The sequence below is a fragment of the Dendrobates tinctorius genome, unplaced genomic scaffold, assembly GCF_039654945.1.
Source record: "Dendrobates tinctorius isolate UK_male_01 unplaced genomic scaffold, ASM3965494v1 ptg000026l, whole genome shotgun sequence".
Taxonomy (NCBI): domain Eukaryota; kingdom Metazoa; phylum Chordata; class Amphibia; order Anura; family Dendrobatidae; genus Dendrobates; species Dendrobates tinctorius.
Window position 1 is genome coordinate 15,590,691 of NW_027361694.1, and position 14,909 is coordinate 15,605,599.

The window sequence follows — 14,909 nt, forward strand, 5'->3', positions numbered from 1 at the left end:
GTCTGCATAAAATGCTTACTAAACAAGCCAGATTTATTTCATTACAAGAACCGCATTGTTTATACAGTTATTGAAAGAGTTTCACTACAGATGTCACCCAAAAACTGCAGCAGGTAGAGAGAGGCCGGCGCATTAGCTCTAGATCAGCCGCCTTTCTAAGCTGGCTGCTGCAGTTTAAAGGGAACCTGTCATCCAAGTAATGTAACCATTGAAACACTGCGAGGACTCTGCATCTCAGATGATTAATCCAAAGTGGGTCCTCTCTTCCCTGCTCTCCTAGCTCAGGGTTTCCCAATTCCAGTCCTCAAGGCACACCAACAGATCATGTTTTCAGGATTTCCTTTGTATTGCACAGGTGAAGCAATTATCACCTGAGCAATACTAAGGAAATCCTGAAAACATGATCTGTTGGTGTGCCTTGAGGACTGGAGTTGGGAAACCCTGTCCTAGCTGATGGGTGTTTCGCCTTCGCCTCATTGTGGACACAGGACTCTGGTGTATGCTACTGCCGCCAGGAGGCTGACACTAAGTGAATGGAAAAAAAGGTTAGCTCTTCCTCCGCAGTATACACCCTCGCCTCTATTTCAGGCGAAACCAGTTTATGCTTAGTGTCCGTAGGAGGCACACGTCTGTTTTTTTTTTCTTTTTCTTTCAAGATGAAAGGGGTGACAGACCCTATTGAAAGGGTCCGATCTCCCCAAACCAACAGCGGCGAGCACTTGGAGTGTCGCCTCCACGTATCCTCTCCCGCAACATGGGACATGATGCTGGACTCAGCCCTGACCACCCTAAGGTATTGAAACCCTAGGCTGTACAGAGGCACAGGTACAGTCCGTGCGGCCCCCACTGCACCACCAATGCAAAGACTGCGGTGGTGGAAGGAGGCGGACGGTCCCTCTCCTCATCCCTTTGAGGGGAGATGGCGTTAGGGTGCCTGCACGGTCCTTGATTTTTTTATGCAGCCCCCTCCCCCCCCCTCAACCTGAGGATCAGCTGGAGCATCCAGGAGTGAGGCACGGAAGGAGGTGGGCTGGGAGGGCTCCTGTTGGTCCCCGGGTAGTCGGCATAGCTAGTGGCCCCATTTTTTCTGGCCACATTCCCAGGCTTCCGCACGAGTACGGGGGCCAGCATGCGCTCCCACAGCTTGTGGCAGTCGGCAGCACCATTCCAACCCCGGCCCCTGCCGACACTAGGCCGTGGGCTGAAGTCCCGCCCCTCGCGATGCGTCTACTTCCGGCTTCAGCCGGCACTAGACCGCGGGCAGAGGCTCTTCCCCCATGACGTCACCGGCGGTCGCCTCTTCCGGCGGGCCCACCCACACGCCGAGGCGCACTTTTTTGAAAAGAGAGCAGCTGTTCGGCAGGCTGGACGCCTAAGAGTATACAGGACTGGTGTAAGTGCTACTCCCGAAGGAATAACGCCACCTCCTTTTTTTTTTTTTCCAGAGGTTAAGCGTTTTTGCTTTCCCCCCTGCAGACATATCACCTAGCAGGGCCACCATGTCCAGAAAAACAAAGACGCACACATTTCTGTACTCTGCATGCACCTCCTGTCGGTCCACCTTCCCACATGCACAAAGCAAACAAATTTTTGAAGTCTGCGATTCCAAACGTGCCCAGGAGCCCTCCCCTGCGACCGAGCCCAGTGTACCTAGTCACCCGGAATGGGCTCTGTCTCTGTCGAAGTTCATGGCTTACGAGAGCAATCGAGTCCCTTCAAGCCCCAGATAGGGGCAGGGATAGCGGCTCACCTGTCTTAGAGGGGTCCTCCACCTCACAGAAGCCTCCGGCCTGCAGGGGCCACTCTCACACTAGGCAGATGCAGGGGAAACGAACCCACACAGCGTCTCCCGTTCCGTCTTGTGCCTCGGCATCCATAAGCTCTGCCTCTCGCTCGCCCTCGCCAGTAGTCGATAACGAGCAAAGCTCAGATTACGACTCGGACGAGCCCCTTGACTTAGTTACTCCGGGTTACCAGGAAACAGTGGACAGCCTTATCGAGGCAGTCAACCAATCCCTGGGGATTGACAATGAATCCACCCTGACCTCAGGTCACAAGGTGTCATTTAAGTGGGTCAAGCAGCCTCATAGAGTATTTGCCACCCACTCAGAGTTTGAGGATATAGTGCAACGACACAGGGAACGGCCAGACAAGCGTTTCTCAGGCCAGAAAGCGCTCGAGGCAAGATACCCGTTTGCCCCTGATCTCTGTAAATAGTGGGCGGAATCCCCGACGGTAGATCCACCCGTGTCGCGCTTGACCTCTAAGACCCTGTTGTCCATACGTAATGGTTCCTCTATCAAGGATCCCACTGACCGTCTCATAGAGAGCCTGGCTCACTCTGTATTTGAAGCGTCAGGTTCGGCACTCTCTCCCTCATTTGCAGCAACTTGGGTAGCCAAGGACATGGTTTCTCGGTCAGAATCCTTAAACAGAGCAAGGGTATGGACCTGCCTGCGGAGGTAGCAGAGATTGCTATTCAGATTGCGTTGGCCGCAGACTACTGATTAATGCATCTTTGGAAGCGGCTAGCTGCTAAGCCCCCGCTGCCGCAAATGCAATTTCTATTAGGAGGGCGCTGTGGTTGAGGACTTGGCGTGCAGATTCAACCTCCAAAAAGTCCTGTCCTCAACTTCTTTACCTTATCAGAGCGGCCGCCTATTCGGTGAGAAGTTAGACCAGCTTATCTCTGACTCCACAGGGGGCAAGAGCAGTTTTCTCCCTCAGCAAAGGGTTAAACAGCCGTTTCGTCACCAGCTTCAGACACGGTTTTGGTCCTTTCACAACCCCGGGTGGGCTGCAGCAACCAACCCCGCCGTTTCAGGACAGGACAGGACCGGGATCGTCAAATCTCATATAGAGCCAACCCATTGGGGAGAATGCGATCCCACCAGCCCAGATTGAGGGGACCTAGGTCCCAAAGATCTTCAGCCAAATGACTCGACGCAAGTTCCGGACAAAACCAGCAGAGTAGGCGGTCGCCTACTCTGGTTTTGCCATGTCTGACTCTCCGTCGTACACAACACATGGGTATGAGAGCTGGTGTCCTCGGGGTACAAGTTAGAGTTTGTCAAGCACCCCCCAAGACGATTCTTTCTTTCTTGTCCTCCCAAAATGGAAACCCGGGCACAGGCTTTGTTCAAGGCCATCGAATTGCTCCAGCACAACGGTGTTGTTTTTCCCGTACCGGAAGACGAAAGATTTCAGAGTTTCTATTCCAACCTGTTCACGGTCCCCAGAAAGGACGGGACTGTCAGGCCCATTCTGGACCTAAAGCTTCTGAACAGATTTGTCAGAATCAGACATTTCCGGATGGAGTCTCTCCGCTCGGTCATATCTACCATAGGACGGGGAGAATATTTGGCCTCTATCGACATCCAAGACGCGTACCTGCACATCCCCATTTTTCCTGCACATCAGAAATTTTTACTCTTCGCTATCAACGGCCTACATTTTCAGTACGCAGCCCTGCCCACATTCTCCAAACACTACAATGTCCATACTCAGGCTTAAGCAGATGCAAGCCTGGATAAAAGGATTCTTCAAGCATCGGTGGCGCACCTTTAGACAGGAGGTGCGTATAACTTGGACTGGTGAGTCGGCTCCCCACCCAGGGACTGCTTTAGGACGTCCCACAGTCCTGTGTCCCCCAATGAGTTGAAGGAGAAACAGGGATTTTTGTGGTACTCACCGTAAAATCCTCTTCTCCGAGACGCGCATTGGGGGACACAGCACCTACCCTGTTAGCCAATTGGCTCCTTTTTTTTGCTTACTAAAATGTATTTTTGATAGAAGGTGGGTTTTCTAGACATGTCGTTACCTGCATTAAGGTTGATTTTTTTTTGTCTTCTTGTTGATCTCCTACTGCTTTTGCACCAAACTGGTTTCTCCTGCAATCGAGGCGAGGGTGTACGCTGTGGAGGAGGAGCTAACCTTTTTTTCATTCACTTAGTGTCAGCCTCCTGGCGGCAGTAGCATCCACCCACAGTCCTGTGTCCCCCAATGAGCGTCTTGGAGAAAAGGATTTTACGGTGAGTACCACAAAAATCCCTGTTTCTCTACGCACAGAGAGGGAGACACCTGTCAGTCAACTGGAATGGGGCAGGGGGAAACTGTGCAGAAACCCCATAGGACTAGTCAGCTGTGATCAATTGTCCCCGGACGACTTTTCATGCCTACTCTCAATTGCCAAAGCGGTTCAGAATAAAACACAGCAATGTCAGAGCCTGGCTGCAGTCACGTTGTGATAATCCTGCCTGTGGTTTGGGCAGCATGAATTAAATGGCCAGTTCCTTGTAAGCCAGAAATCCAGGCCTGAAAACCAAGGTTCTACCGATTTCTGTTGCACATTTTAGAGCAAATACATGCTTTGCAGTTAACCTACGTGAACGACCCCTTAGATGTCATTATTAACCTTTAGAAAAGGCAAAGTGAGACTAGACTGCAGTACTCTTGCTTGTGCAGTCAGTTTCCATACATGTTATGGTTGAGACACAGACATACTTTCATTGTTTATTTCTTATAATCGTTCCTGAAAACCTTTTTTGTAAAATGGGCTCTGTTCACATCTGCACTGAAGACTCCATTAGGTATGACAGGCTGTTTTTTCCTATTAAAGCAATGGATGCCTCAGCAGAACCTCACAGACCCCATAATAAGTCTTTGGAGGTCGCTGTCGTAGCCTGTGTCCATCATGCAATGAATCCAGCACAGTGCTGTGGCAAGTGTGATAAATAGAAGAAACAGCACTGATGTGAACAGAGTTCTATCTGTACATTTGCTTTCTACTCTATCTATGGCTTTGACTTGGACCCAAAGGTTTATCCAACGAAAAGTCACAGTAACTGAACTTGAAAATTATCAGTCACAGCCTTTCATGTTTTTTACTTATTTTTTTATCCTGTTAATGTTATTTAATTTACTGATTTTTCTGCCATGCGGTTTTATGTATTATGATTTTTTACTGAAATGTTTACCCAGTGCTTGTCCATTTCTTTAGGCTACGGCCATTCAGATGCAGATATTCTTCACCAGTCGTTACTTGAAGCAAACATAGCTACTGAAGTATGCCTTACTATCCTGGACACTTTGTCATTATTCACTATGGCATTTAAGGTATGTGCTGTTTTTCTTTTTCCTTTTTGTTGCAACATAATTACCATTGGTTTTAGTGTCATTTGCCATGATAATATGTTATATCTGCATTTAATAAATGTGCCCACTAATGGTAACCTCCTGATGCTCCACTGGTACTGTGCCCCTGAAGTTTTATAGATTTTTAAAGGGAATCTGTAGGCAGGTTTTTGCCATTTATCCCCAAGAGAGAGCTGCATTTTTTTTTTATTTTCACAAGGGTAACAAGAGAAAATGGATCATAAAATTTGTTGCGCAATTTCTCCTGAGTACACAGCTCATATGTGGGGGAAAACTATTTTTCGGGCACACAGTTGAGCTCAGAAGGGAATGAGCACCAATTAAATTCTGATCCGCAAATTTGGCTGTAACCGATTGCGAATGCCCCTGACATGCCAAAACACCAGAAACCCCCACAAGTGACCTTATTTTGGAAACTACACATCTTGAGGAATTCATCTAGTGGAGCAGTGAGAATTTTTATCCCTCATGCGATTCACAGAATTGTATAACATTGGGCGGAATCAATGGAAAATTACTATTTTTTTTCCACACTAAATGTTACTTTGGTCTAAAGTTTTCAATTTTCAAAAGGGGGTAATAGGAGAAAATGGACCAAAAAATATTTTTTAACTTATTACGCAATTATTTTATGCAATTTTTTGTTTGTGCCAATACCTCATATGTAGTCGAAACCTACTTTTAAGGCACAGTGCAAAGTTCCGAAGGGAAGGAGCACCATACTGTAGTGCAGATTTTGCTGGCATGATTTGATGATGCCATGTCATATTGGCAGAGCCCCTGAGATGCCAAAACAGCAGAAACCACCCATAAGTTGACCCCATTTTGCAAACTACACCTCTCAGTGATTTCTTCTAGGTGGTGTGCAGTAATCATAGTGACACCACGAGGGTGTGACAGAACCTTACACCATTGGGCGGTGAAGAAAAAATAATTATATTTTTACCACAAAAAATTTGTTTTGGTCCCAAATTTTACATGGTCACGTGGGGAAATGAGTAAACATGGCACCAAAATTTGTCACACAATTTCTGCTGAACGTGACAATACATCATCCCACCTTTCGTGTCTACCTCTTTCCTCATAGACTGTAAGCTTGCGAGCAGGGCCCTCACTCCTCCTGGTATTTGTTATAATCTACTGTATGTGATTATTGTTATGCTGTAATGTCTATTGTCTGTACAAATCCCCTCTGAAATGTAAAGTGCTGCGGAATATGTCGGCGCTATAAAAATAAAATTTATTATTATTATTATATGTGTCTGTACTGCACTTTTTAGCCACATGGTGAGGTTTTGGAGGGAAGGAGCGCTATTTAACTCTTGGACAATAAATTATCTAAGTATAGTTTGCCGTATACAGAGCACCTAAATGCCAGAAGAGCAGAATCCCTCTTCAAGTGACCCTATTTTGGAAATTACACCCCTCTGGGAATTTATGTACAGGTATAGTGATTATTTTGACTCCATGGGTGTTTGCCAGAAACAAGCAGCAGTGAATGTGTGTGAGTAAAAATTGCAAATCTGCCAAGGTAGTGCCCATACATTGTGCCCAGCTCGTGCTTCTAGAGACATGGACTTGTAAATTAAGCGGGCTCTCATCCCTACAGAAATGCAAAATGTGGATGCTACCTGCGATTTAGACTTGCTGTGGGGGCTCAGAAGGGAGAGGGGCATTTAGATTTGGGATTGCTAAATTCACTGGATTTCTTTTGAGGGGTGAGGACCATAGCGCTTTTCCAGAGCCTTTATATTACCAGTAGCATGATGGCCACCTTTATTTCCATTAACCGGTGACATACCAGAGTGTGGACTTGCTTTTTTAGTAGATTGATTTGAATCTTTTGTTCTTTTGTTGGGAACATTTTATATAACATTTGGAATCACATTTATCCTGGGCTCTACACTGAGCACTTAGATTGGGGTTTCCATCTAAATTTCTGAACGACGTGATTCAGTTGACTGATCCATTCACTATATTGAGGCAGGCATAGTTACTCTGACCTCCGCCTGGCCTCTATTCAGCGTTCTCCTTTTTAGAAGTGCATAAAACTGTGGTCCACCACGCTTTTTATGCACACTTAAAAAGACAGACACCACCGGCCAGACGGTGTCCACAGTGCCTCCATGAGTTGAAGTTTTATTGGAACCATTTTGAGCACATGATGTTTTATGATCGCTTTCTATTCCGATTTTTGTGAGGCAGAATGAACAAAACCAACAATTCTGGAATTGTTGGGGTTTTTTTTCGGAGACAGTGGGTTATGCTTTTCTGTGTGGTAAAAGTGACAAGGTAGCCTTATTCTTCCAGTTAGTACGATTGCAGCGATAACCACATTTATATATTTTTTTAAAGTTTTGGCGCTTTTACTAAATAGAAACTATTTTATAGAAAGAATACATTTCTTTTGCATCACTTAATTCTGAGAGCTATAGCTTTTTTATTTTTCCACTGCTAGGCTTTTACATTGCAGGATAAGAAGTCACTTTCAGCTATTTTATTTGCATACAGCTCTTTGCTTGTGTCTTATTCCACTTTCTGTTCAGCTGTATGATGAAACAGCATAGTTTGTTGCCACTTTAAATATATTCAGTGTATTAAAGGGGTTGACTACTGTGACAGTTTTATAGGTCAGGTATTTCCAGACTTGGTCCTACCGAATTTGTGCACTTTATTTATTTCTGTTAATAAATAAATGTATTTATTGAATTAATAATGTCTATATTTTTTGTTTATTTTGTGATTTAAAAAAAAAAAGAAATATTTTTTTACCCTGTCTCAGGATGCAACATCAACTTTCCCTGCACTGATCACTGATCTAATACTCTGCAATGTTTTTGTATTGCTGGCCATTGGCTCAGTGTCGCACAGGCAGGGAGGAGGAGGGTCAACGCGTGCTCGGAGCAGGAGCTTACAATCTACCCTCCCTGGGTGACTAGCTAGCACCGATCGTGGATGTTGCTGCAGCGTGTCAGGTCTCTTATGGAGCGGACACCTGCATTTGATCTCAGTGTGAGCCCCCATGATCATCACGATAAACACATACGGCGGTTTGTTGGAACTCTTATCCCGCAGCACCGTATGTTTATGGCACATGTCATGAAGAGGTTAATCCGAGAGCAGCTTAATGTATGAATTGAAACCCAGATTCCAGTGATGTGCTATTTACTAGACTTTATGTTGTAGATTCAATACAATCACTGTTTATCAGCAAGAGATTATCACTCTCTGACTAGGTTTCGCAGGACAATCAGGCTAATCTGTGTAACCCCTGATTACCAGCCTTTTGCCCACTTACAGTGTACACAGAAAGCTGCTAATCAGGGATGTGAGCAGGGTTACACAGAGCTCAGATGTTTTAGCTCTGCTGTATCTCTAACCGAGAAATCGGATTCAGTGCAGTAAGTGATACATCACTGGAATCAGGCTGTCTGCTCTTACTTTATGATGTTCTCAGATTACGTAAACAAAAACCTGCTGACAGATTCACTTTCAGGAAGTTATCTTGTTTATAAGATTCATTGTCTTACACTTTAGTTAATACTGATTAAAGAGTTAAATTTGAGAGCCAGTACATTGTTTTTTTGCACTGGAGAACTACATAATTTCATAGACAATCCATTTATTACATTTATATGTACTCTGTACTTCTAATTTCTCCTGGGCTATATTTTCTGCCTGGTTTCAGGACAATTACCCCTTTATTGTTGAATGTCCGAGTACTGGGGGCGCTTTATGATTGCTTATTGTCATCTGACGCTTGGAATCAGGGCTGTGGAGTCGGAGTCACTGTCCATTTTGGTGGAGTCTGTATAAAATGGTCTGACTACTAAAATATATTATAAATTGGATACAGTAGTACAATGCAGGATGTGCTGTAAATGTTTCCATAATAATTTGGGAAAGTTATGAAATGTCCTATAAATGTCTGTTTTGTTCCTGATCTAAGGATCTCGACTGTTAGGTGAGATGAATCTGTGCTGCACTTTATGCACATGCTCAGTAGGGGGCAGTGCTGTGCAGTCGGAGACGGGAGTCAGGAAAATTGAACTGTTGGCGGTTTAGCTTGCTGACCCCAGAGCCCCGATTGGATTGGACAAATGCAGCAATTTTATAATGGTGCATAGTCTGTCATGATTTCCTAGCACAGTGGGACTTAGTAAATTGTTCTTTTTTTTTTTTTCCCAGAACCAACTCATCGCTGATCATGGTCACAATCCTTTGATGAAGAAAGTGTTTGATGTGTATCTATGCTTTCTACAGAAAAATCAGTCTGAGACTACACTTAAAAATGTATTCACTGCATTGAGGTCTTTAATTTATAAGGTCAGTAAAGCAATGGGAAATGGAAATGAATTTGTGCCCACATTATGTGTATCATGTACAGTAAAAGTGCTGCACGCTGGCATGGTACTGGATGGGTGCTAGATTAGTATCAAATAATCCTATCATATTTTTACTCCCGTCTTTCACTTTTTTACCTTCTGAAATTCCACATTAGAGGGAATCTGTCAGCAGGATTGTGCTCAGTAATCTACAGACAGTGTCAGGTTGGCACAGTTATACTGATTAAGATGATACCCTGGGTTGATGAAATCTGTCTTGTGGTTGTTTAATCTTTATTTTCAGTTTTGAGTTGATGATATGCTTGTGCTCTGAGGCCGCCTGTATTCATAATGCAGACTCAGTGACCTGCCCCCCTAGTTTACATAATGAATATTATGCGTATATATATATATATATATATATATATATATATATATATATATATATATATATATATATATATATATATAATGTGTGTGTATGTAGGTGTGTGTACATATATATATATATATATATATATATATATCTATATATATATATATATCTATAATATAACGCTGTAAGCGTCACTCTGTCCGAAGCCTTTATAGACTGCGCAAGCGTGACGCGCCTGCGCATACTGGCTCCAGACAGAATGAGGCATCCAGCGGTGAGGAGTGTGTATGGCTCCGGAGATGGCGGTACCGTACACACTGCATACCGCCAACTCCGACTCCATACTTAGATACTTACCTGACCGGGAGGAGCGTTGCCGCAGTGTGTCTTCAGCAATTTGGCGCCGGACAGCACTATTGGCATGCGCGATTCCGGCCGCACTCCTGCCCTGGCTTCCAGCAGAACATGACAGCGCTGGAGCACAGGAAAGAAGGGTGAGCATAAATGTGTTTTTTTCTTTCTTTTTTTTTTTTTTTTTTTTATGTGTGTAGTTTAGTAGGGGTGAGGGGACCTTGCATACCAGGAAAGGGGGGGTGAGAGGACCATGCATACCACGAAAAGGTGGGTGAGGGGACCATGCATACCACAAAAAGGGGGGTGAGGGGACCATGCATACCAGGATTGGGGGGTGAGGGGACCATGCATACCAGGATTGGGGGGTGAGGGGACCATGCATACCAGGATAGGGGGGTGAGGGGACAATGCATACCAGGATAGGGGGGTGAGGGGACAATGCATACCAGGATAGGGGGGTGAGAGGACCATACATACCAGGATTGGGGGTGACAGGACTATGCATACCATGAAAGGAGGGTGAGGGGACCATGTATACCAGGATTGGGGGGTGAGGGGACCATGCATGCCATGATAGGGGGGTGAGGGGACCATGCATTCCAGGAAAAGGGGGTGAGGGGACCATGCATACCAGGAAAGGGGGGTGAGGGGGACCCTGTATACTAGGATAGGGGGTGAGGGGACCATGCAAACCAGGAAAAGGGGGGTGAGAGGACCATGCATATCAGGATAAGGGGGGTGAGGGGTAGCATGCATACCAGGATAGGGGGGTGAGAGGACCATGCATATCAGGATAAGGGGGGTGAGAGGACCATGCATACCAGGATAAGGGAGTTGAAAGGACTATGCATGCCAGGATAAGGGGGGTGAGGGGACCATGCATGCCAGGATTGGGGGATGAGGGGTACCATGCATGCCAGGATTGGGGGATGAGGGGTACCATGCATGCCAGGATTGGGGGATGAGGGGTACCATGCATGCCAGGATTGGGGGATGAGGGGTATCATGCATACCAGGATTGGGGGATGAGGGGACCATACATACCAGGATTGGGATGAGGGACTACCATGCATACCAGGATAGGGGGATGAGGGGTACCATGCATACCAGGATAGGGGGTGAGGGGACCATGCATACCAGGATGAAGAATGGGGTGCCATGCATACCAGGATAGGAATGAGGGTGGCAGCACAAAACAGGATGGGAGACCCATATACCAATAAAAATGCTTGCCACCCGGGCATAGAACGGGTTCATGGCTAGTATGTATGTATGTGTATGTACAGTCATATGTAAAAGTTTGGGCACCCCTATTAATGTTAACCTTTTTTCTTTATAACAATTTTAGTTTTTGCAACAGGTATTTCAGTTTCATATATCTAATAACTGATGGACTCAGTTATATTTCTGGATTCAAATGAGGTTTATTGTACTAACAGAAAATGTGCAATCTGCATTTAAACAAAATTTCACCGGTGCAAAAGTATGGGCACCCTTATCATTTTCTTGATTTGAACACTCCTAACTACTTTTTACTGACTTCCTGAAGCACTAAATTGGTTTTGTAACCTCATTGAGCTTTGATCTTCATAGCCAGGTGTATCAAATCATGAGAAAAGGTATTTAAAGTGGCCACTTGCAAGTAGTTCTCCTATTTGATTCTCCTATGAAGAGTGGCATCATGGGCTCCTCAAAACAACTCTCAAATGATCTGAAAACAAAGATTATTCAACATAGCTTTTCAGGGGAAGGATACAAAAAGTTGTCTCAGAGATTAAACCTGTCAGTTTCCACTGTGAGGAACATAGTAAGGAAATGGAAGAACACAGGTACAGTTCTTGTTAAGCCCAGAAGTGGCAGGCCAAGAAAAATATCAGAAAGGCAGAGAAGAAGAATGGTGAGAACAGTCAAGGACAATCCACAGACCACCTCCAAAGACCTGCAGCATCATCTTGCTGCAGTTGGTGTCACTGTGCATCGGTCAACAATACAGCGCACTTTGCACAAGGAGAAGCTGTATGGGAGAGTGATGCGAAAGAAGCCGTTTCTGCAAGCACGCCACAAACAGAGTCGCCTGAGGTATGCAAAAGCACATTTGGACAAGCCAGTTACATTTTGGAAGAAGGTCCTGTGGACTGATGAAACAAAGATTGAGTTGTTTGGTCATACAAAAAGGCGTTATGCATGCGCTGTATTGTTGACCGATGCACAGTGACACCATCTGCAGCAAGATGATGCTGCAGGTCTTTGGAGGTGGTCTGTGGATTGTCCTTGACTGTTCTCACCATTCTTCTTCTCTGCCTTTCTGATATTTTTCTTGGCCTGCCACTTCTGGGCTTAACAAGAACTGTATCTGTGTTCTTCCATTTCCTTACTATGTTCCCCACAGTGGAAACTGACAGGTTAAATCTGAGACAACTTTTTGTATCCTTCCCCTGAAAAGCTATGTTGAATAATCTTTGTTTTCAGATCATTTGAGAGTTGTTTTGAGGAGCCCATGATGCCACTCTTCATAGGAGAATCAAATAGGAGAACTACTTGCAAGTGGCCACTTTAAATACCTTTTCTCATGATTTGATACACCTGGCTATGAAGTTCAAAGCTCAATGAGGTTACAAAACCAATTTAGTGCTTCAGGAAGTCAGTAAAAAGTAGTTAGGAGTGTTCAAATCAAGAAAATGATAAGGGTGCCCATACTTTTGCACCGGTCAAATTTTGCTTAAATGCAGATTGCACATTTTCTGTTAGGACAATAAACCTCATTTGAATCCAGAAATATAACTGAGTCCATCAGTTATTAGATATATAAAACTGAAATAGCTGTTGCAAAAACCAAAATTGTTATAAAGAAAAAAGGTTAACATTAATAGGGGTGCCCAAACTTTTACATATGACTGTATATATATGTGTGTGTGCGTGTATGTGTGTGTATATATGTGTGTGTATATATATATATATATATATACACACACACACACAGTATATATGTGTATACATATATATATGGAGCTGGCTCCATTTTCAAACTGATTTCTTTTGTTTTAGGTATTTAAGGATAACCTCAAAGAAATTAGTTATATGCACATTATATACAGTGGGGCAAAAAAGTATTTAGTCAGTCAGCAATAGTGCAAGTTCCACCACTTAAAAAGATGAGAGGCGTCTGTAATTTACATCATAGGTAGACCTCAACTATGGGAGACAAACTGAGAAAAAAAAATCCAGAAAATCACATTGTCTGGTTTTTTTTCATTTTATTTGCATATTATGGTGGAAAATAAGTATTTGGTCAGAAACAAAATTTCATCTCAATACTTTGTGATATATCCTTTGTTGGCAATGACAGAGGTCAAACGTTTTCTGTAAGTCTTCACAAGGTTGCCACACACTGTTGTTGGTATGTTGGCCCATTCCTCCATGCAGATCTCCTCTAGAGCAGTGATGTTTTTGGCTTTTCGCTTGGCAACACGGACTTTCAACTCCCTCCAAAGGTTTTCTATAGGGTTGAGATCTGGAGACTGGCTAGGCCACTCCAGGACCTTGAAATGCTTCTTACGAAGCCTCTCCTTCGTTGCCCTGGCGGTGTGCTTTGGATCATTGTCATGTTGAAAGACCCAGCCACGTTTCATCTTCAATGCCCTTGCTGATGGAAGGAGGTTTGCACTCAAAATCTCACGATACATGGCCCCATTCATTCTTTCATGTACCCGGATCAGTCGTCCTGGCCCCTTTACAGAGAAACAGCCCCAAAGCATGATGTTTCCACCACCATGCTTTACAGTAGGTATGGTGTTTGATGGATGCAACTCAGTATTCTTTTTCCTCCAAACACGACAAGTTGTGTTTCTACCAAACAGTTCCAGTTTGGTTTCATCAGACCATAGGACATTCTCCCAAAACTCCTCTGGATCATCCAAATGCTCTCTAGCAAGCTTCAGACGGGCCCGGACATGTACAGGCTTAAGCAGTGGGACACGTCTGGCACTGCAGGATCTGAGTCCATGGTGGCGTAGTGTGTTACTTATGGTAGGCCTTGTTACATTGGTCCCAGCTCTCTGCAGTTCATTCACTAGGTCCCCCCACGTGGTTCTGGGATTTTTGCTCACCGTTCTTGTGATCATTCTGACCCCACGGGGTGGGATTTTGCGTGGAGCACCAGATCGAGGGAGATTATCAGTGGTCTTGTATGTCTTCCATTTTCTAATTATTGCTCCCACAGTTGATTTCTTCACTCCAAGCTGGTTGGCTATTGCAGATTCAGTCTTCCCAGCCTGGTGCAGGGCTACAATTTTGTTTCTGGTGTCCTTTGACAGCTCTTTGGTCTTCACCATAGTGGAGTTTGGAGTCAGACTGTTTGAGGGTGTGCACAGGTGTCTTTTTATACTGATAACAAGTTTAAACAGGTGCCATTACTACAGGTAATGAGTGGAGGAAAGAGGAGACTCTTAAGGAAGAAGTTACAGGTCTGTGAGAGACAGAAATCTTGATTGCTTGTTTCTGACCAAATACTTATTTTCCACCATAATATGCAAATAAAATGAAAAATAAACAGACAATGTGATTTTCTGGATTTTTTTTCTCAGTTTGTCTCCCATAGTTGAGGTCTACCTATGATGTAAATTACAGACGCCTCTCATCTTTTTAAGTGGTGGAACTTGCACTATTGCTGACTGACTAAATACTTTTTTGCCCCACTGTAT

The 14,909-nt window shown here is 44.4% G+C and overlaps 1 protein-coding gene across 11 annotated transcripts in view; it reads left to right on the plus strand.

Annotated features, from left to right (window-relative positions):
- The window catches only part of DOCK9 (dedicator of cytokinesis 9), a 345,565-nt gene that overhangs the window by 267,485 nt on the left and 63,171 nt on the right, over positions 1–14,909 (plus strand). For all 11 annotated transcript variants that reach the window (XM_073569540.1, XM_073569534.1, XM_073569535.1 and 8 more), the window contains exons 39-40: positions 5,000–5,115; positions 9,343–9,480. In XM_073569540.1, the coding sequence (XP_073425641.1) occupies positions 5,000–5,115; positions 9,343–9,480 (254 nt within the window). The remainder of the gene's footprint in view (positions 1–4,999; positions 5,116–9,342; positions 9,481–14,909) is intronic.